Here is a 24,125-nt window from a genome sequence, read left to right as displayed (position 1 = left end):
GTACCTAGATGAAATCAACGTATTAAGAAAGGATAATATCATCTATGTCTTCTTTATCTTCACAAAAGGGTGAATCTACCATGTTCTGCACTCTTAAACATCTAGTTAACAAGGAATGAACAAGAATTTGAGTGGAACAAGAATTACAGGAAGTGATATTGTTTCTGCTGGGGACAGCAGGAAGTGATGAGAAACCCGAGTGCAAGCCAAGCTCGCTCTTACAAAAATGTAAGAGCCGACTTGTAAAACAATAACTCTATACAACCCAGGTGAGCATAATTGCTAATGGTTTTATAGATGTATGAATTAGTTGCCTTAATAAAAAAAGGGTCTTTACACTATTTCTTTACTGATTTAATGAAATCCCTGATGATATTGCAAGGAATTAGTGGTGTTATCCTGAATATTTAACCCCTTGGGGAAAAGCTCATATAGACCTACTCTATTGGAGTCAATTCTGTCTGGTGAGTTTTTGAGTGTGGTGGTGGCTCACTGATGTGTAGTGAAACATGGAAGCGCTTTATAATGCGAAAGGCATGATTTTGCACAATTTGCACGGGACACTTTAAATTATCGTCTTGCTTGCGCTGTAATCTGTTTAAAGTTGCACTACTTGAACATTATTGATGTTGTAATTAAATGGACATTTACAATAGTATCATACTGGAAATGACACTGGATTTGAATAACACAGTTTATTTATTATAAGCATATCATGTTTGATGTTTGGAACACTGTGATTTGATATAGAACAAGAAATAAAGGTATAGCGAATAAGGCACCCCAAATTCATATATTAAAAGACAAAATGCTAGTTCGGGTACCTTTACATAGCAGTGGGTTAAATCCCAGTCCCCTTAATTTTTCTGTTTTTTAAACTCAGCCTTCATCTTGATCCAAGCCCAGTACCAGAAAAAAAACAGATAATATCACCATGGTGGAGGGTGCTTCAGGAGGCCTCCCTGGGGGCTCTCAAGCCTTAGGTAAGACTAATACTAATCCTATATTGAAATCCAATACCTTTTCTCCAATTCTTATTGGACCTCCTCCTTTGGGCGATGCCAGGAGGACAGGGAATTTTTATTCGTATTTGGTAAAGAAAGCTTAACAAATGGTAACCTGCGGATGGTTAACCTGTTCTCCTATACCTTGATTGATGAAGAGAAATCTATTTTAAGCTTAGGTTTAAGCTTTTTCCCTACCCAACAAGTAGACCATTCTGAACTAGGGAAGGATGTTATACTCTTTGCTAAGAAACTAACTCTACATGTTATCCACGATAGAAGCTTGACACCACAGCAATTTGTAGCTAGAGATATGAAGCCATGGAAGGATTTTTCTATTAATGACTTCCATGCTCTTAGAGATCTTATGTTATTATGGTAAAAAAATTTAAGTGAGAAGATGAACTCTGATACAACTACGGCGAATACCATCTCAATACATACTAAGTCTAAAGTAGAATATAAAAAGAAATCCCAGTCCTTTCCCTCGCTACAGCAGATTATTCACATTTGGGCTTTTGTCCAAAATGTGCTACATGACATCAGACACCTTGTGGACAAACCAACTGGCAGTTCTAATCTTACACCTAAATTACAGTAAGCACTGTTGAGTTGAATTAAGAAATATAATGATAATAGATGCAGCGCTCAATATCCAACAGTAAAGTGCATATTTAAAAGTTCATAATAAAAAACTCATAATAACATTCAAGATAAAATGTGCCAAAAATAAGGTGCTAATGAAATAAAGTGCTGATGTTAGGTGCAGCGCTCAATATTCAACAGTAAGGTGCACATTTAAAGGTTCATATTAAAAAACGCATAATAACATTCAAAATTAAATGTGCCAAAAATAAGGTGCTAATGAAATAAAGTGCTGATAAAGAGGAAATGATCAATCTTATTGTAAACAAGTGACAATAAAAATGTCCATAAAATATGGTGAAGATCCTTATATGAGTGATCATAAGTGATATTCCTCGTGCCAGATATAATAATTCGGTGATGTGCCAGGGATATAGTAAAATTACGCACTCAACAGATGTGCATTTACAATACGCATGTATATGTATATAATATGGTCAGCCGGAGGTCCCCTTAAGGATGAAAAAAGCCTGGACAGGAATCTTCCTCCTCTGGGTCACATGCAGTACCGCAGCCATCCTCCGCAATGGGCTCTGTGGATTTTTTAGCTCATAATAGAGCCAAAGAAAAGGATGCCCATAGTGCAGTAATTTAAAATGAATTTATTAAATATTGCCATTCACGTGGGTATAAGGTAGATAAAACCAAGTAATCAGCAGCAAAACACACTGACCATCCAAAAACCAAGATGTCCACCTGCTCAAGGCTTCGGCGGCATGATGGCACGGAGTACAGCTCCTCCTTGACGCGTTTCGTGCAATTAAAAAATAACCACACCATTGAAATCAAACCCTCGGACAAAGTGGTTATGGACCATCCCAAGTATGCCAAAATGTATTCAGATCCCTGAATGCAAAATTAAATGTTTTCAGGATGAGTTTTGCAAGATTATTGGTCGAATTTTTACTAGGGAGCTTATTGACAAAACTCCTACGATTTTCTGAATACTCAACATTTTGTTACACCCAACTTTTATTCATTACCAAAAATTCACAAGGATCTTCAGGACCCCCTGGATGACCTATAGTGTAAAAAAAAAAGCTGTATTTCCAAGAATGCAACTTAACTAATTGATGATTACCTTAGGCCACTTGTCACTTATTTACCTTCATATGTACAGGAAACTAGCAATCTTCTTAGAATCATAGAGCATATGGTAATTCCTACTGGATCTTTTCTTGTAACAATAGATGTAGAGGCTTTGTAAAGTTCCATTCCTCACTCCTTGGGAGAGTTCCATTCCACTCTCCTTGGGATAGTTTTTGAAAGAATAACATGGCCTTATATTGAGTATGTTCTGGAGTTGCTGCATTATATCCTATCTAGGAATGTGTTCACATTTGGAGGCTCCCACTACCTCCAGGTGCAGGGGGTAGGGATGTGCCCCATTGTATCCCAACCTATACCTGGGGGGGTGGAAGTGCATGTTGTTCTTTGGACAGGATTCATTGATGGACCTGTGCCACATTCTGTCATGGCACAGGTACATTGACAATATTTTCATGATTTGGATGGTTTCCTGGGAGACCTTGATGTTTTCATATTGGTCACAAAAAATGTAATCTTAATCAGCGCAGTGGATAACTGGCTAGCACTTCTGCCTGCAGCACTACGGTTATATATTTTTATCCGAAACTGTAAAATGGGGACCTCAGTAAGCCGTCATATGCATCTTTATCATTGTTTGGATCCAAGTGTGATCAAAATTTTTTGCCCAGGAACATATGGAAAACTCCCCTAGAGGAGGTGGTATTAGTAAACTTCTCCCGTTGCAGACAAAATAGACCCAACTGGAGGCTAATCAATGAAAACATTAATTTCATGTAATTTCTGTAAAAAGTCTAGTCATGATGCTTAGGTACTGATTGTCTACTGAATTTGCCATCAAGTTTGTTTTGTTGATGTTTTGGTATTTATTGTTTACTATTGTATATATAGTTGTAATTTAGTTTTTTTTTTTTTTATTTGCTTGCAGGTGAACATCTCAGGAAAATACTTTTTTTTTTTTCTAAATATTTATTGGGTTTTAACAGAGTTAAATCGATCATAATATCAAAACATTTAAGATACAATTGCCACATCAAGTCTAGTCGGAGAGGTAGAGGTGCAGCAAAAAAAAGAAAGAAGATATACATTCAGCGTGCTGAGAGTAGTTATCAGAAGGCATTCATATGACATTGTATTATAAAGTTGGTATGAGTAAATAATAAAGAGAGTAGTATATGTGAGTGATGGAGATTTAGATTATGCATAGATGAAGAGATAAAGAGATAATAAAGGCCAATAGAGAGTGTGGAATCGTAGAATAAGGTGGAGATGAGGTTGGCCTGTAAATGCTGGTAGACGATTAAGGTGTCACAGAAGGCATTTGCTATCCACCAACACCCTGCCAGAAAGAAATGATAAAAGAAGTGTCTGTGGACTCGGAGTCTTGATTAGGTAAAGAGGTAAGAGAAAGGGAACTCAAAAGGCCCGAAGGACATGAGATGTAAAGAGTGAGAATTAATAATGAGTAGTCAGAGTAGTTAAGTGTGTTAAGATTATTGAAAATTGAAGGCCAAAATTATATAAAAGTTGGGATAAAGGAAAATAGAGGAGAAGAGAGGTATTACCCAGGGACCTGGTTAGGTTAGATTAGAGAGAAAGAGATGAGGAGAGAAGGAAGCCAGTGTTTACGGGTTCTGCCGTGGAAAATACTTTTTAATAGTGCCTATGACCTAACCTAAGTTGTTGCAAACTAGTTGTTTTATTTTTGTCTCATTGGGTTGACCTCTGCCTCCCCCATGCTGCATGACATGCTTTGCGGGCAGTATCATGTCCTTGGGTACTGCGCTGGCCGGGTATGTTTCCCCCCCCCATCCCCACCACCACTGCCTGTACTTTTGCCACCACTCATGTACATCCTGGATGCCATCTATTTGTATTGCTGGTCTTTAGCGTATATATGCTGGAGGCAGCATGGAAGGGGGAGGAGCATCCATCTTGAGCTAGTATATACATGCCAGCCATGGGATTGGTGATGTCTCTCACTGTTGAGCCTGGGTGAGGATCCTAAATATCTCTGGATTATCTGGATTGGATGAACAGAAATGCCTGTCTTTTGGCAGGTAAAACAACTCTCATATATTCCATACATTCTAATGTACAGTACTTCATCTGTGTGTTTAGCTGTTTTCCTGGAGTTCGGCTTTAGAATTCTAGGAATTAAACATCCTTAAGTTCTAACTAGACTGCTGCAATCTTTACAAAGCTAAATGACAGGGTAAAACATTTCCCATGTAGGATTCTCAATAGGGGAATCCAGTGTGATACATTTTTATTCTTCATTTCCTTCTAAACATAGTGTGAATGTGCCTATCCATAAAAATGTCACCGATCAAAGAGTGGAGTAAAACATATCATTCGCATATACCCCAATCACCTCTGCACATACCCTAGTTAAAGTGTTCCTAAACCCACAGCAGTTTTCTCCGCCTGTATATGCAGTAAAGCATTCGTGTTATACTCACTGTGTAACGTAAGGGTTAATCTTCTGCATCATGTAAAAAGGCTGTTTGGTTTGATCCTGACTTCTCTGCCCCTCCTCTTGTTGAAATGACCACCTGATACAGACTGAATGTGTATTCACATGCACATGCTCAGTTTGGTGTGTCTTGCTAGAGATGTGTTTTTTTTCTTGGGAACGTGCATGCGATCAGCACAGGGCCAATCAGCACTGTCCAGACAGAGGGTCAGGACTTCCACATCCTCCTAGAGCAGAAAGAAAACTCCTCCTACAAGCTTTAAGCAGTCCTCTGCTGAAGCCACAAAACTTCTCTAACTGCTTATGAGAAAAGGTATTTAGCAGTTTATATTTACTAAAATAATTGCATTTCCATGTTGTGTGTACTGTGGGAGATCAGATATAGTGAATGCAGGGTCCTGGGTTTGGTAACACTTTAATTTCCTGTGACTTTGTGAAGCGATCTGTATATATAACAGCGGAAGTGATTCTGGTAACTGAACGACTTATCTATAGGGTTTAAAAAAAAATGCAAACACTACATGATTTTCAGGTGTGAACTTGACAACATACTGTATTTTATGTTGAAAGTGGAAGTGATGTAACATTCTTTTGCTTCCGCTGTGCCATGAGACACCTAGCTAACAACTAGATACTTAGCAATCAACTACTGCAAAATGTGACTGGAGAGCTCAGTCTCAGTCTTGAACTTTATAGGACGGAGATTGAGCTCTGCAGTCACTTTTGCAGCAGTTGTCTTCTTATTCCAGGTCCCTATCCTGCGCAATGTCCTTTTGTCTCTTTGGGTCAGTTGACCATTTTGACCTCACTTATGCTTATCAGACAATGGTTTCCCAGAAACTGAATATGCCATCATAACCTTTGATGCTGTACTTCACGACACAGCAAATTTATTGGCAACTTAAGTCACAAAGGCACCAGCTAAGTGGCAACCAACAATTTGCCCTCTTTGAAGCTCAGTAAGCTCTGACATGAACCGTATTACAAGCAGCGCACGCAGTGAATGATGAAAGTGAGGTTTTCCATATTTTCCTTTATAGGCCACATGAGCTCAACCTGGCAAAGCACCCCTGTTCTCATGCTGATGAGGACAAGGGCCTCTTTTTCAACAGCAGCATACCAGTGCCTGGGGGAACCCCATTTTGAGGGACCTTTGGGGTCTGTGTGCCAAATTTTATGTTCATGAAATGTAAAACACTTTTTTACTTTGTAATGTCAGTGCTTTAATATTTGCCGCTCCCAACTGAATCAATTTTTCACATTTTTTACTTTTTTTTCCATTAGAAATGTTCTTCAGGGCAGTGCCCACTCCCCTTCCCATGCTATTTTTTGACAACTTGTTTTTAATTTGACAGATTCGGCTCTTATTGATTTCAACTGAGTTTGGGTTCAGCATCTGAACTCCTTTAAATTTTGCCAAATCCTTCTCAAACTGAACCTAGGGCAGGCTGGCTCATCTCTAATTATTAACAAGTAGTAAAAGAGTTTTCTTAAGCCCTCACTGACCTCCTTAGCTACTTGTACTTTGAAATAATTAATTCTTAAAGAGCACAATAGAGACTCTGAATTCTGGTTTCTGTCAGTTCTTACAGCACCTTTTTATTTTACAAGGTTGACAGACTGCCAATGTTTTACTGCCTTATATTTTATTTATAGTTGAAATTAAACCATTGCCTATATGGTCAGAAAGAGCTTGTATTACTTAGCTGAAATTTGGAATTACCCTAATTGGTATAGTCTGGGAACAGGTTTACTTTAAATGTTCACATTCATTGGATGGGCAAATATTCACATGCCCATGCAAACCTGAAACACAGACATGACTATAGCCTTTATAGTGATTTATTTTTGATCTTGTATGCTTTATTTGAATCAGACCCAGTGTGTGTACCACAGTCATAGGCATCACTTACTAAACTACTGAATGTTCTAGAACAATAGTCTCCAAACTGTGGCCTAGAGGCCGGATGCAGCCCTTTGCTTTCTTTTATCCGGCCCTTGGGACATTTTTCCCCCACTGTCAGCAACAGTGGGGCATAGTTTCTGTCACTGACACCGACAATAAGGTACTATTCCTCCCATTGACACCAACAATGGGGCACTGTTTACTCCCACTGACACCAAGACACTTTCTATTGCTTTTGGCCACAGTCCGGCCCTTTTAAAGTTTGAAGGACAGTAAACTGGCCCTTTTTTTTGAAAGCTTGGAGACCCCTTTCTAGAATATGGCATATATGGCTGACATTTTCGTTTCATTTGTATTCTGAAAAATGGCTAACTTTGTCTGCTATACCTTTGATATACCTTGCTGTCACACATTTGTCACAAAACAAACAGGCGTGTTGAAAAAAAAAGCATATACACTTCAAGGAAACAGTTTAAATGAATGTATCCCTGCAGTAGTACAGCCTGCGTTGCATGTACAAAATGTTTCACTCAAATTGTACTACATATATTAAAGAAAAGCATAATAAGCTGCCAGAAAGGTCAGACACTTACACAAAAACACAGACATACCTTGCCTTGGAAATTCATCAGACTCTCTGTGAACTAGGTCAGAAACACGATTCCCATAATGCATTCTGTTATCATGATCGTAGGCTTTTAAGGTTTCACTGGAACTGTATGACTTCTGAGTAGGTACTCTGCAGTTTTCGCTATCCAGTGAAGAGCTGGTATATCGAAATTCTTTTCCATTCCGTCCTCTTGTTAAAGATCTGTGCCTTCGATCTTTTATATCCATTTTGTCCTTAGCAAAGGCCTTTGTAGAATGGGGTTTGAGATATTTCTTTAAACAAACTCTACAGCCTAAGAAAAAAAAAACATATTTTAAAAAGATTTACAAGCATAAGGCTTCATGCACACTAGCTTAAAAACTGCCAGTGCTCTTAGCAGAAGAAGCACTGCTAATTTTGAGTGTTTTTGTTTCTCACTAGCACTTAGGATCCTTTCTGCAAGAAAAACACTCTCAAAAATGCAAAACACAAGGGGTTTATTTTCTGCATCTAAACACTGAGGTTATAAAAAACCTATATACTACCTAAGCATTTCTACAGATAAAATAAAAACACAAGCGGGCACCACTAAGTGCGGTATTAAAACAATATTTGATAAGCTACAAGTATTGCACTCAGATAATACCAGAAGCAAAGAGCATGTATAGATATAGATAGACCCAGCATGAAGGATCACAACCACTCCAGTGTAGAAGTATTCATGGCAGCATGGGAGAAAAAACACAGCCAGAAAACTAGCCAAGCTTCCGTGCTTCACAGGTGGTACCAACTTTCAAAAGCAGAACCGGACGTGATGTTAAGGACCACTGTGGAGCACACGGCCGGAAGTGATGTCGATGGAGGGAGGATCTGTTGCCTTTTAAGCCCAGGTGATGCATTCTGGAGCACCAATCAGCTCCTTTATTAAACCTGATAAACTAAGGGGACAATTTCTTTATATATTGGTACAAGGACCTGTGTAGGTGGGGCAGGGGTGGTCTAAACATGACGGACAGCACCACAGTGATCACTAGAAATACACAGAGCCCATATGTAAACAATTGTATATTCTATCAGGGTGCTTCACTTGTCTAAAGTAGCCATGTAGCTTATGTATACACAGAAAGATATATATATATATTAAGAAAAAAAATTCTAAATATATATAACATATATATAACGCAGCACTTAATAGACATATAAAACAGGATGTTGACCCATTATAGAATCCAGTACTGGCCATACCTCTATCCCTGCAGGACAACTGAAATTGCCCTAAAGTTGGAATTAATAATAAAATAATATAAATCATTAAAAAAAAAAAATCAATAACTAAAAAATAAATCCACATTGTTATATTAAATTATAATACAACATAAAAATATTCAAATAAGTATATACAGTAAGCAGTATTCATTTGTCCTCATAAAGAAAGGGGAACTTCTATTAAGGGATAATATCTACTCTATTGCTGGAATATCGAGTTGTATTGCCAACCCTATTCACATGTCCATATAATGGAGAAGGAACCATTGTTAATAAAGAAAATTTCTATACTGACAGAGGAGACATTCATATAAATGTGCTTATTTCTGTCTCCTTGTTAAGGCCTATTGGGGTCAACGTATCTTGCTCACATAATTTTTTGAAATGTTTGGATGGGGAGTATGTGTTAGGAATTCCTTCAATAACCCAGACTTTCAGGTCATCAGAGCATTTTCCATGATGCTCTTTGAAGTGCCCAGGCACACTGTACTTCTCTACCCCTTCCTCCACAAACCGATGATGTTCGCGGAACTGTTTCCTCAGTGTCTGTGTGGTTCTACCAACATAGAACAGCTCACACAGAGATGCGAGGCAGTAGATGACAAATTCAGATTAACAATTGTAAAATGTTTTAATTTCATACGTTTTCCCTTTGACCATGTGTGATTTATTCACATGTTAAACATAGGGACATTTTGCACTTTTTTGTATCAATCACTTTCTTTGTTTCTTTCCTTAAAGGGGATGCTTTGAAATGTGTCACCTAGGCTATGAAGGCTATGGATCCTCCCTCCATCAATGTCACTTCTGGTTGTGCACCCCACGGTGGTCTTTGAAGTCACTTCAAGTTCTACATCACAGAACAATGCCGGAAGTTGGTGCCTCCTGTGAAGCACGGAAGCTTGGCTAGTTCTCTGGCTGTGTTTGTTCTCCCATGCTGCCATGAATACTTCTACACTGAAGCAGTTGTGATCCTACATGCTGGAGCTATCCATGTCTATACATGCTCCTCACTTCTGGTATTATCTGAGTGCAATATTTATGGCTTATTAAATATTGTTTTAGTGGAGCCCTCTTGTGTTTTTCTCCGCTTTCTACAGGGATACATTCCAGTCTCTTGGTGGAGCTGCCTACTGTGTGCTTTTACTGATCATTGATAACTGTTTGCCCACTGCTAGTTCTAGATCTATTATTATGTACAACTTAGGTTTGTGCGATAGTATTTGTATATATTGACTTCTACAGGCAAAACTCTAAATCCATGGAGCCTATATTGTGAACTGAACCATTTTATCTTAATTGTTCCTTAAGTTACATCATACACACATGATTCAGTATTTTGCACTACTATTTTTATATATATATATATATATATATATATATATATCACACATAGTAACAATTTCTTCTCTGCAATGTATGTTATTTCTGTTCCTTTTCAGTATAAGGGATGAGCTCCTGGTTTGGACCAAAAGTTTACTTTTTGTCCAAACATCAAGCTTTTAGCTTATTCAGCAGAAGTCAAATGTTATTTACTGTAGAGTAATGTTTTCTCTTCTGCTACAATATATATCATACATCTTTCTTCTCCTATCAATTGTTAACCATTTCAAGACTGGACTGTTTCACCTCCCTTCTAGTTCAGACCATTTTTTAGTTTTCTGCCTGTAATATTTTGAATGACAATTACTCAGTCTTGCAAAAACTGTACCAAAATGAATTTTATATAATTTGTTAGACAGATAGAGCTTTCTTTTGGTGGTATTTAATCACCACTGGAATTTTACAATTTCTATTTTTATATGAAAGTAAAAAACAACAAAAATGTTGAAAAAAAATGTTTTTAAACTTACTTTATTAATTTAATAATATTTACAATGAAACATAAAGAATAATACTGCTCATATACATGAAGATCAATAATCACTAGTCATAAGCGAAAAAGGGCACATATCATGGGAGCAAATCAAACACTGTCATCAATGATAGAAAATGTAGTCAGTCACATAAGTGAATCCTGGGAGTTCTACAAAGAGCCAGGCACTGTGGAGTGATATAAAACACCTTGCTAGGAGGTGTACCTTTATTGGAAAGGATGATGCATAACAAGTGAAAGTATAAAAGCGCAAGCCTGTGGCTTTAAAAAGCCTGGTTCCAGATGGATGGCTCATCCACTCAGATGGGAGCTGTGCAGAAGAGGAGCGTCTGTCAAGCAGGGACCACATGGTCGCGGCTTCCCAGCATCCCAGGTGACATCACCGTGATGTCCGGGAGAAGGAGGGGAGTAACCCACGCTGTAGCCTCCACTCCACTCCACAGCATCTGTCTCTTTGTAGAACCCCCTCATATACATGAAGAAACATCATAGAAAGCTCACTAAGGACAGATCTTGTACAAATAAATAGCGAAAGCTATGGTAGCAATATGAAATTTAGCATAAAGGTTGGTTAAACATGTTAGAAAATATTAAACATTTGACATGCAGCAGAAAATTGTATTATATGCAGGGATGAAAGCTCCAATATTCTAGATTCTGCAAATCCGTTAATGGTAAGGAGACAACATTTTTCAGAGACTGTTCAATTAATTTGTCCTGCAATATTGACTTCTACAGGCAAAACTCTAAACTCATGGAGCCTATATTGTGAACTGAACCGTTTTATTTTAATTGTTCCTTAAGTTATGTCATACACATGAAAATAAAAAATGTATTTTTTTTACACAAATTTGTCAATTAATAGAATATTTGTAATGCACAGCATAAGCATAGCATATGTGGTTTTATAACTCCACAACTGCTTCCTCTTTAGCTACCAAGACAGCAGGTGGGTTTGTACACATGGACTAGCAGCCAGTATATGCTCTTGTGACTTTCAGCAGGCATATTGCCCATTGACTGTGAGCCATTCAAGTGAATGGAGCACTTATACATGGTTCAAGGGATTAAAGCAGGTGGTGAGGAGGTTTATACAATGTCTTCTCGCTTCCTGTCAAATGCTCTCTGATGAGCGTTCCAAACACAGATTGTTCTTCGGAGAGCACCGCACTGCATGTGAACAAGACCTTATGATGACACTGGGATGGGTTTGGTGGTGACTGGAGAGACTGTAACTGAGTGCACTGGTCTTGGGACATTATACTGCTGCTTAGCACCCACTGCATCCATAGCAACCAGTGACATCACCCAGCCCCATTCATTTGCTGGTCAAATAGCCCTGCCATATAAACAAAGGGGCATGGATAGTGTCTGACATCATTGCTGAGATATGGCCAAATGGCCATATTTGTGCAATGACATTAACTATATACTGTATAGCCATGACCATATTTATGTATAACAACAGTGCAGTGCTTGATATGAACCAAAAGCTTTCCAAAGTGTAAGACAATTCTGACCTTCACTGATAAATATAATAAATGTGTAAATGAACAAAAAAAACTTGATCATAAAGTGTCCAAAAAAATGTGATTGGTATAAACAATCAAATAATCAGTCCCACATGCCATGATGGAAGTTTGAAACATCAAAGATAGCTAAGGGGACACAATCCGTTCTCATGCAAGGCTTACCGGAAAGCTTGTGAACCAAGAGTGGTCAACAAATGCTCATTAAGGTGATAAGGCTGACCTTGGAAAAGAATAACCCTCCTAGAGAAGTGTAGCCTCCCTGGCGGTATTCCTAAGTGTAGCTCGGGGTAAAGTTTCAGTACTACAAGAGGTAACCCCGAGCTACACTCGGGCTTACCATGCGGCACTGCTCCGCGGTCCCTCGGTTACTTACCTTGTCCTGCGCTCCCGCGATGACCCTCCTGCAGTGTCCCCGGCAATGTAATCTGGCGGATGCCGGCATCTGTCATCTGGGTTCCATCCTGTGCGAGCATCAGGACGTACAGGGGACGGAACAGCGGAAATTTGAAAATGACAAAAAGTGACATTCACAAAAATCCCTAAAATCACATGATAAAACATTGCTGTACCAAACCATTTCACAAACATTTTGTCTCGGGTGCTTTTTCCTGTGCCCTGCCTTCATTTTTACTGTTCTTTCTACCTAGAAACTGAAAAATGTCCATGGCGTCCAAAAAGCGTCCCTTTAGGTCAAAAGCGGTTTTAGACCAGCTAGAGAACACCGATAGTAAATTATTTCAAATTTCAGTGTTTTTGGTTTGATTATATTATTAAATTAAATTTATTATTATATTATTTTTATGATTATTTAATAAATTATAATTTATGATTTCGAGTTTCATGTTTTATCGTACCCGGGATGTTTACTAGACTCTTGTTCGGACAGATTTCAGTGAGTTATTCCTAAGAATTACAGGCCTACAATATAAAACGCCAAATTTCCATGCAAAATAATGGTACCGCTTTCAGCACCAAAAATCTGAAATAATCATACTGCCAGGGAGGTTAAGACATGTCAAGTGGTTAAGCTACAGCCTCCTCTGTAATTAAAACTGGCTCCAAAATAAGCCAGCTCAAACCAATGGGATGAAAGTGTGCAGTAGAGTACATGTAATAAAGAAATGCTTAACAGGAATGTATTAGATAGAAATACACTCACATTATATTTTAGTATACAGGCATGTACATAAAACCACCAGGAACAAAGATGGCTGATAGCCAGTTGCACATGCGTGGTAGCATGTGTGCATGGCTCTGTCCTATGTGTTTCATCATATGTAACATCATTAGGGATACCTGACATTATCATGAAACAAGTGAAGGTCAGAATTGTTTTACACTTTGGAAAGTTTTTGGTTCATATCAAGCACTGCACTGTTGTTGTACATTTATGTTGAATGCCTGGTATTAGGGTATAGGGCCTAGCTGCTATTCTTCGTATATTATGTCACCTTAAGTGCAGATTTTTTTAAAATTGTTATTGATTGGCTATTGATATGCATGACCGTATTTAGCCAAGAATGTCAGTCACTATCTTGCCCCTTTCATTTATATTCAAGATGACAGCTCAGGGAGCTATGATTAGCTTAAAATAATTGGTGGGTGTGTTTTTTTTTTTATTATTTTGGCAAGTCAACGGGCTTCATTCATCTTGATTGGCATGTATCTACATTGCTAGTCAGTGTGATTGTCAATGGATCTACAGCAAGGGACATTTTTAGTTTTTATTTGTAAATAAATAACTTGCCAAAAAATGTGTTCATTTATTCTTTACAGTATGTATTTTTGTTTGTGAATGAGTACTGTTCACCTTACTCATTCGTGTAGGAAAGGGTGGTATTTGGGTCCCCCTTATTTTTAAAGGAAGTTCCAGGTTCCAATAAGCCTCCTGCCCTCTGATTCCCATAACCAGGGTCATGGGGAAGAGGCCCTTGTCCTCATCAGCGTGGGGATAAGGTGCTTTTCCAGGGCTCCTCTTTGGTAAGGTACTCTCTCCATGTTGAGGACATGTGGCCTGGTAGAATTTGTTAGGATTGAGGAGGGGGCCAGGCATTAATCTTCCTTTTCCTGGCTAGCCAGGCTTCATGTTCAGCCAAAGGTCAGGTATGCATTTAGGGGTGGGGAACCCCACTTTTTTTTCTTTTTTGTTTTGTGAGATTCCTCCCTAAAATCCATAAGAGACCTGAGGTATTTGAGGGGGACCCAGGCCAAGTTGGGGCAATTGTTTTGCATGCCAGGCCCTAATCAAGGATAAGGGTTTGGCATGTATATTTAGGAAGAGCCCCACAGTTATTTTTGTTTTTTTGTGGGTTCTCCCATTAACATCTATAACAGGCCCTTATCTAAGATAAGCGTCTGGTATGGATGAAGATAAAAGAAAAAAAGAAAAAACCTCCTGCACTCAAAATACCGGCTCTGGCATGTGTGGATAAATCTTCATACAGCTGTCCATTCAATCCAATCAAACAATGCTGTGCAGCCCCCTAGGGGCTAGAGAATCTCAGAAAAGCACTACAAAATAAGAAAAAGAAGGTGGCGCACAAACCTTGTACATTACCACAATATAAAGGTTTATTAATTAAATATAACAGATGTATACTCACAAATGCCAAATTGCCACAAGCATATTATGACCAACACTGGCCCATGGTCTGGAGTACTGCGTGAGTCCCACATGCAAGAGAATGCTCAAATGGCTGATGCATTTCAGGGGGGTCCCCTATTCCCCAGAGCCTGAGGAAGAGGGGACCCCCCCCTCGAATCACGTCAGCCATCCTTTAAGCATCCTCATGTGGTTGGTCACGATATGCTTAAGTCAATATGGCGTTTGTGAGTTTACATCTGTTATATTTTATTAATAACGCTTTGCGCACCCCTTTTTTTGTCTTATTTTACAGATGAAAATAATGTATGACTGCTTTGTTTACAAACAGCAAAAAGGAGGCTGGAGCTGTCTTTTTCTGGAAATTAAATGAAATTTTCTTCTTTGTAAATGTCAGTTTTGCTCTAGTAGTTTGTAAGATGTACCACTTCACAGGTAGGTTAAGGACATCTCCCAGTGATACTGTTTGAAGGAGAAAAAAGAAATTGATAATCAGCGCAAATACTGGCACCAAGTCCGAAAAGTCTAATAGTTAGTGCCATACTGACCCCCCTAATCCAAGTCACCCAAACTACTTTCACCAAGAGCTAGCACCATGCAGTACTGTAGCAGACTCTGTGTAGTAAGGAGAGAAGAAGAAGTGCATCTAAGTGCAGCAGACCACTTTAATATAGCATAAAATTAGGAACGCTCACATGATAGTAGAGAAATACATGCATGTTAGGTACATGGTGTAGAAACACTGTGTAGAACGGCTGTCACTGTTGCCTAGTACGTCCGCGTCTCACTGGTAAGGAGCGTGGTAACAGGAGGGAGACAGTTGTAGAGCCAGACAGCATGCACGTACTCCTCAAGATGGAGGCTGGAACGCGCGCTGAACCGCAACGTTGGCGTAGGCGTGATGACGTCAGTGAACAGTATGCAATGCAACATGTTTTTCGGAGCATGCACTGGCCTCTAGTGGTGGAAGCGCGCTCCTTTATCAAGCAGGGCGCATCTTCTTCTCTCCTTAATACTGTTTAAAGGAATTGTGCATTTTCTATTTTTCACTTTAGACATTATGAAAAACACTGCTCCTTGCCAAATGAAATTTTTAAAAAGTTTGAAATGTATTCCCCTGGGCATTACCCAGCCTCCCAGTGCCATTTGTTTGATAATCCCTTGCCTATTAAGCTAGAAATTGGACATTACTGATTTCTAAAATTTGGTTCTTACTGACTTCAGTGCTGTTTGGATTTGACCCTTGTCAATAGTGTTTGGGGAACCCATTCTGAACTGAACGCAGGTTTGTTCAGATCATTGCTACTCAATGTTATAATAACACTGCATGTATTTGCTACGCTGCAGAAGGTTTTTTGATATTATCAGGAGTTACGTGATAGCATATTTACTTAGAGTTCACAAATGTACAGCTGAACTAGAGGAAGGCTAAAAAAAAATGTATAAAGAAAGGCCGTTTTGCTCCAACAGAAAAAAAAATCCTACCTGATCCCCTAAGGCAGTGTTTCTCAACTCCAGTCCTCATGGACCCCCAACAGGTCATGTTTTCAGGATTTCCATTATTTTGCACAGGTGAGTTGATCAGTTTCACTGCCTTAGTAATTACCACAGCTGTTTCATCTGAGGGAAATCCTGAAAACATGACCTGTTGGGGGTCCATGAGGACTGGAGTTGAGAAACACTGCCCTAAGGCAATCATACCTCCTAGATCAACAATATAAAATGTTGTTATGCATAAATTCTTAAAGCATGTTATATTCTGTAGATTAAGAACCACATCCAGTCTTGTTTTTTTTACATCTTAAGGACTTGGCTAAAACTAGTTTTTGTGGAAGAATATTCCACATACATACTAGTTAATAATAATAATAATAATACTAATAATAAATAGTGCTCAATTTATGAGAATACTGTTTGACATGTGTCCCATAGCATACTGTGATTTTCTATGCATCTTTAATTGGACTTTACTACTTGGTTTGTAATAAATTATTATGTGACAAGGTAGTCTTTGTACAGCTGCACAGTTTGGAAATGGTAACATTAAGACTTGCATTTTCTTTGATGTTTTCATAATTTAAAAAAAAAGATCCATGGATAGTTAGCAGCTAGCATTACATAAAACTGCATTACATAAACCTTACATTGTTACGACAGATTTTTAACCAATAGCCGCTCGGCCAATAGCCATTTGGCGGCCGGCAAAATGCTGTAGATTTCTGGCTGGACGCCATATGGCGTCCTCCCGGGCATGCACAGTTTTCGTGCTTGCAGAGCAGCGCAGCGGCACGATCTGTCACCGGCCATGTACCGCGGACACGGTCGATGACAGATCTGAGTACCGGCCCCCGTTGCCGGTACTATGTGACCTGCTGTGACCAATCACAGCAGGTCTCATGACAGTTGTATACAACGGATGGCTTCATTCATGCCATCCATTGTATACTAGTGTCTAGCTGTGAATGGTCACAGCGATCACATACACATGTCATGTGATTAGCTGTGGTTAAATCACAGCTAAGCACAAAAAAAAAAACCCTGAATGAATCGATGTCATTCAGTTAAATGCTTGCTTATAGCAAAGTAATTCTTTGCTATAAGCAAATTGTGTAAGTAAATAAAATACTGATCACTTTCCCAAAGTAGTACAATGTTACTATGGTAACATTGTACTACTTTGGACATAGTGAAATATGAAAAAAAAATCTTAAAAAAAATTTAAAAAATGTAATAAAAAATTATATATTATTATTATTAAATTATATATATTTTTTTTTCCATACGGTCACCATTCAGTGTCCCTGATCACTGCCATGACAGTTATATGATGAAGCTGTACTGCACTGGTGACAGTATGTAAAAAAAGAATAGTGAAAATATTTTTTTTAATTTTTTCATTTTCCGAAAAATTATGACAAAAAATACAACTTCAAAAAACTCGCCATGCCTCTTATGAAGTACGCCGGACTGTCTACTTTTCAAAAAGGGGTAATTTGGGGGATATCTGTACTGTTCTGACATACTTGAACCTCAAGAAATTAGATTGGCTGTCAGTACTTCAGGATTGATCAATATTCAGATCTATCCCATAGTTTGTGAACTCTATAACTTTCCTACAAACTAAAAAATACATCCTAATTTGGGTTATTTTCACCAAAGACATGTAGTAGAATACATCTCGGCCTAAATTTATGAAGAACAATTATTTATTTGCAAACTTTTATAACAGAAACAAAGAAAAACGTGTTTTTTTTTCAAAATTTTCAGTCTTTTTTTGTTAATTTAGCAAAAAATAAAATCCCTGGAGGTGATTAAATACCACCAAAAGAAATCTCTAGTTGTGTGAAGAAAATGCTAAAATTTTAGTTTGGGTACAAAGTTGTATGACCGCGCAATTGTCATTCAAAGTGGGAGAGCGCTGAAACCTGAAAAATGGCCTGGGCAGGAAGGGGGTAAAAGTGCCCAGTATGGAAATGGTTAATGTTGCATTTAGGCCTTGTACACGTGGCCTTCACCTTGTGTAAGGACAATTCAGTTTATTTACTAAAGCTGGAGAGTGCAAAATCAGGCTCACTTCTGCAAAAAAAAAAAACAATCATCTTCCATGTTTTATTGCTTAATTGAACAAGCTGAGGTTAGAAGCTGATTTGTTTTTATGCAGAAGTGAGCCTGATTTTGCAATCTCCAGCTTTGGTAAATAAACCCACTGTGCAGAGCATGCTTTTACAAAACATATACAAAGCTTTCAGCATGTTAGGAGCATCTTATTTGAAGCATTTAAAGTACCCTTTACCTCAGTTTGGTGGTGATGGACACTTATATGATGCACTGATGGGCACTGATATGCTGCTCTGTTAATCAGGGCACTGATGTAAACAAAGTACTGACAGCCTTATCGAGTATTGGCTGTCCTTCCCTCACACAGATACATAGACTGTTTACATGCAATCAGCTGTGATTGGACACAGCTGATCACAGGGTAAAGGGCTGCTGTAATTGGCCCTTTACCATAATCTGTGATCAGCTTTTTCCAAAGGACACAGCAGTCACAGAGAGTGAACCAGGGATTCATTCTGGGAGGACATCTATGGACGCTCTTCCAGAACAAGAGAGCCATGCTGTAGCCATCTTTAGGCTATAGCGCAGTACTATAGTGCAGCGTTTTTCAACCACTGTGCTGCGGCACACTAGTGTGCCGTGAGATATTGTCTGGTGTGCCGTGGGAAAAATTGCAATTTCATCCGTAACATGTGGCCTCGGCTCACAAATAGACCAATCATTAGAACAGCAATGGGCAAACTATGGCCCGCGGGCCGTATACGGCCCGGCGGACCTTTTAATCCGGCCCACGGAGTGTGATACTGTCAGGATGATCTGTCCCCCTCGACGTATCTGCGCATGTGCCGGAGATCGCCGATCGGCTGCTAATGCCTGAAACTGGCACATGCGCAGATACATCGAGGGGGACAGATCCTCATAGGAGACAGATTTTCATGCTACACCGGAATGGCGAGAGGAACGCGCGGAGAAAAGGTAAGTGAATTGACACAGGGGGGGCTTGGGGACTTAATATGGGGGATGAATTAATATGGGGGATGAATTACTATATGGGGGATGAATTACTATGGGGGATGAATTACTATAGGGGGGATGAATTACTATGGGGGATGAATTACTATATGGGGGATGAATTACTATGGGGGATTAATTACTATATGGGGGATGAATTACTATGGGGGATGAATTACTATGGGGGATGAATTACTATATGGGGGATGAATTACTATGGGGGATGAATTACTATGGGGGATGAATTACTATATGGGGGATTAATTACTATGGGGGATGAATTACTATATGGGGGATGAATTACTATGGGGGATGAATTACTATGGGGGATGAATTACTATATGGGGGATTAATTACTATGGGGGATGAATTACTATGGGGGATGAATTACTATATGGGGGATGAATTACTATGGGGGATGAATTACTATATGGGTGATTAATTACTATGGGGGATGAATTACTATGGGGGATGAATTACTATATGGGAGATTAATTACTATGGGGGATGAATTACTATATGGGGGATGAATTACTATGGGGGATGAATTACTATATGGGGGATTAATTACTATGCTTACTATGGGGGAATATTACTATACTTACTATGGATGACACATACACATCATTCATCTACTCTTGGTCCGGCTCCCGGGTCCAATATACGAACCCATTGCGGCCCTCAAGTCAAAAAGTTTTTCAATAAATTTTTTTAACATTTTCTAATGGTGGTGTGCCTCGTGATTTTTTTCATGAAAAAAGTGTGCCTTTGCACAAAAAAGGTTGAAAAACACTGCTATAGTGTAACACAGTTACAGAGTAACTCCACTTTGTTGAGAAAAAAATCCTGCCCCTCTAGGTGATCTATGTACATTGCAGAGATTTTAACAAACTTTCTTTCAGATTCCTACCCTTGTTATTCTGAAAAAATAGCTGTTTCTCTGTGTTGATGTGCAGAGTGAATGTGAATGGGAGTGACATTATAATTATCAGTCAGCTGCTTCACCTGCAGGGCTCTAATGAGGAAAGTGGCAAGGTCTGCATCTCTTTAGATGTGAAGTCCATTTGGGAGTAGCTCACCAAAAATTACATTTTTGTTACAGGGGATGCCCAAAATCTGACTTGTATTTTAGTGCAGACTTCTGGGAAAATCAGTGAGCCAATCACACAAGCAGTAAATGACATTTCTGGGGAGCTGTCCATACACCATTTGTGTACAGGATGCCTCCAGGTAGCCAGATTACATTTTACAGAAATGACAGCACTCCAGATTGAAAAGGAAAGGTCATTTTTAATCACATTCAATTACAATATGACTTGAGTCGCAATTGTATACTTCAGATTTTTTTTTTTCTTTTATTTGCTATTTTTGTACAAACCTAGCTACTGTGGCAGCCTACATTGATAAGCTAGGCAAGTGCACGCCTGGGGTGATACCATGCACACATAATTGATGGGTGCAGGGTGTGTGTGTGCTAATGAGGTCAATTGGTGAACTTCTTCCTGTGCCTTACTGGTTTTCACATCCCAAATCTACATACCAGGAAGTCAGACACTTTCTATGGAACACAGCAGGGGCTAAGGTAAGCTTTTATTTTTCTGCAACAGAGCTACATTAATGGTATATTGGTAGATAGGGGGGCTGGAATTAAAAAAAAAAAAAAAGGTGAACTTAGCCTTTAACCTCCCTAGCGGTATGATTATGTCAGTATTTCTGTGCTCAAAGCGGTACTTTTTTTGCATGAAATATGTCATTTTTTTATTGTAGGCCTGTAATTTTTAGGAATAACTCACTAAAATCTGTCCGAACAAGAGTCTAGTAAACATTCTGCAAGTGGTTCTGGTTTACTATCACTGTTCTCTAGCTGGTCTAAAACTGCTTTTGACCTAAGGGACACATTTTGGACACCATGGACTTTTCTCAGTTTCCAGGCAGAAAAAAATGCAGGCAGGGCACAGGACAAAGCACTATGGACAAAATGTATGTGAAATGCTTTGGTACAGTAATGTTTTACTATGTGATTTTAGTGTATTGAGTGAATTTCACTTTTAACATTTTTGAATTTCCCGCCGGTTCCATCCCCCGTAAGTCCAGACGCTCGCAGGGAACAGAACCCAGAAGACGGATGCCGGCATCAGCCGAAGGAGATGGCCGGGGATGCTGCAGGGAGGACATCGCGGGAGCGAAGGACAAGGTAAGTGCAAGAGGGATCCCGGAGCAACTCTGCAGGGTATTCCCGAGTGTAGCTCGAGGTTACCGCTTTTGGTACTGAAAGTTTACCCTAAGCTACACTAAGGAATACCGCCAGGGAGCTTAACCTGCTGCTGCTTGTGTAATACATGCTGTGGCATGTAATCTGTGGTGTATAAATAACATATTGAATCCTTTCATTTTTATTGGTGGTCAGTCTTTTCTGTGCCATCTTGCAGAGACATGGTCTCTGCCAGATAGCAAGTCCTCCTCTGGATGCTGTCATTCCTCGCACCAGCTGGGACTGTAGTAACACAGCAGGGCTACTCACATTTGGCTTTGTTGTCTCTTGAAGAGGAAGAAGTATAAGAACAAAATGGAGCCTTGGTGGAGGTCCCCCAAGTAGCTCCCCTGTTTTCCTCTTCTATATGCTGCCACCCAATGTAGAGATAGTGGTGTGGTGTCCCTTCATCTCCCTAGTATCTGCTTTATTTATAAGCTTTTATACGGTGAAGAACCATCACCAACTGTCCTTTACCAGAAGAAAGAATGCCAGCCATGGCTTGGAAACAGAGGCACTTTTTAGGTAATTGCAGTCAGGGCAGCACAGTGGCTAAATGGTTAGCATTTCCTGAAGCACTAGGGTCCTAGGTTCAAATCCCAACCACCTGCCTGGAGTTTGCATGTTCTTCCTGTACCTGTGTGGGTTTCCTCTGAGTACTCCAGTTCCTCCCACACTCTAAAGACATGCTAGTAAGTTAATTGGTTCTTGCCTAAATTGGCCCTAGTATGTGTATGTATGAGTGTGAGTTATGGACCTTAGATTGTATTCTCCTTGAGGGTTAGGCACTGATGTGAATGGACAATATACTGTATATATGTAAAGCGCTGCGCTATATAAGTAGCTGTAATAACTAATAAGTACAGAAGTCTGCTTCTGATGGTTCAGCATTACCCATAGCTCATTTTTTACCCTTACTGCAGTTATTTGGAAAATAAATGGATAAATCTGGATCATTTTCTGTTAGACAATTCAAACTTCTTTAACTATCAGCTGTTATACATGCCAAAACAAACTGCACTGGATTTTACTGCTTTCTCTGGAAATCAAATTTTCATATTAACCATTTCTCCAGTCCAGCCAAGACACATGGCAGGCTTATATACTGTACATCAACAGAAATATTAGTTTTAGTGACCCTATATCGTTTATAAATATATTAAAAAAGTAAGGGTCCCAACACTGAACCTTGGGGTACACCACTGACAACCCTAGACCATTCAGAGTATGAATCATTGACCACTACTCTTTGAATACGATCTGTTAGCCAGTTTTCTATCCATTTGCATACAGATTTTTCCAAGCCCGTAGACTTTACCTTACACATTAGCCATGTGTGGGGGAACTGTGTCCAACGCTTTTGCAAAATCCAAGTATACCACGTCCACCGCCACCCCTCTGTCCAAGGTTTTGCTCACCCTCTCATAAAAAGAAATCAGATTTGTTTGACAACTTCTGTCTTCCATGAATCCATCCTGTCTGTTGCTTAAAATATTTTAAGACTATCTGATTTCTTTTCATGCAATCACTGCTGGCGCACTGGCAAAACACAATAGCACCATGAGAGGGACTGCCCCAGCCACACTGACTGTATTGATGGGGGAACCAAGAAATTTTCTTTCCTTCCACCTGTGCAAAGAAAATATCATAATCTACGCTGCTTTAGTCACTTATAATGTAATTTTTTATCTATGTGTATTGCGTACACAGTTTAACAAAACATTTCAACCAAGAGTGCATCAAAATACCTCTAAATCACAAACCCACATTTCAGAGATGAGGCAGTTTTGCAAACTAAAAAATAACAGTGATATGTTTTATAGACAACAGCCAAACATATACTGTAGCACAGTGGCTGGAGAGTATAGAAGCAAATTGGTTTGGGCTTGGGGCAGTTATCCAAAAATTCAGTTTTTGTTACTGGAATACCAACTAGAGTGTGTTATTTCACATCAAAAAAAATGGTAAAGACTCACTACACATTATGCAATCATTTGTATTCGGCAACTATGTCAGAGAAAGAGATGATGTACGTGTTATTCCGTGTAAAAAAAAAAATCAGTTTATTATGTCACTGTCAAGAGTCAAAAATATGTTATGAATATCCTGCATATCATGTAAGTATTTTTACAAGGCCAAAACCTTTTGTGCAGGCTGCAATTTCTTAGGGATTGAACAGAAATATTGCATCATGAAAAAGAATTTAATGTCCGTTTCAAATTTAAAGACAAACTGAACAGAATTGCAGCACAATTGTGAAGCCTTTATTGGATAGGCCAAAATTTCTGAGGGAAATAACAAGCGAATTGCAAATGGAAATAAGCCATTTTCAGAAATAATTTTTGAGGAGACTGAGGACAGA

At 39.1% G+C, this 24,125-nt stretch overlaps 1 protein-coding gene across 1 annotated transcript in view; it reads right to left on the bottom strand.

Annotated features, from left to right (window-relative positions):
• The window catches only part of LOC149449870 (teneurin-2-like), a gene marked incomplete at its 3' end in the record, with an annotated part of 1,333,566 nt that overhangs the window by 504,941 nt on the left and 804,500 nt on the right, over positions 1-24,125 (bottom strand). The window contains exon 3 of the mRNA XM_089692653.1: positions 7,690-7,980. Coding sequence (XP_089548779.1) covers positions 7,690-7,915 — 226 coding nt within the window. The remainder of the gene's footprint in view (positions 1-7,689; positions 7,981-24,125) is intronic.

Source organism: Staurois parvus, unplaced genomic scaffold, assembly GCF_062004578.1.
Source record: "Staurois parvus isolate SC_StPar_1 unplaced genomic scaffold, SC_StPar_1.0 ptg000598l, whole genome shotgun sequence".
Taxonomy (NCBI): domain Eukaryota; kingdom Metazoa; phylum Chordata; class Amphibia; order Anura; family Ranidae; genus Staurois; species Staurois parvus.
Note: the sequence above shows the minus strand (reverse complement) of the source record. Positions and strands in the feature narration are given on the sequence as shown.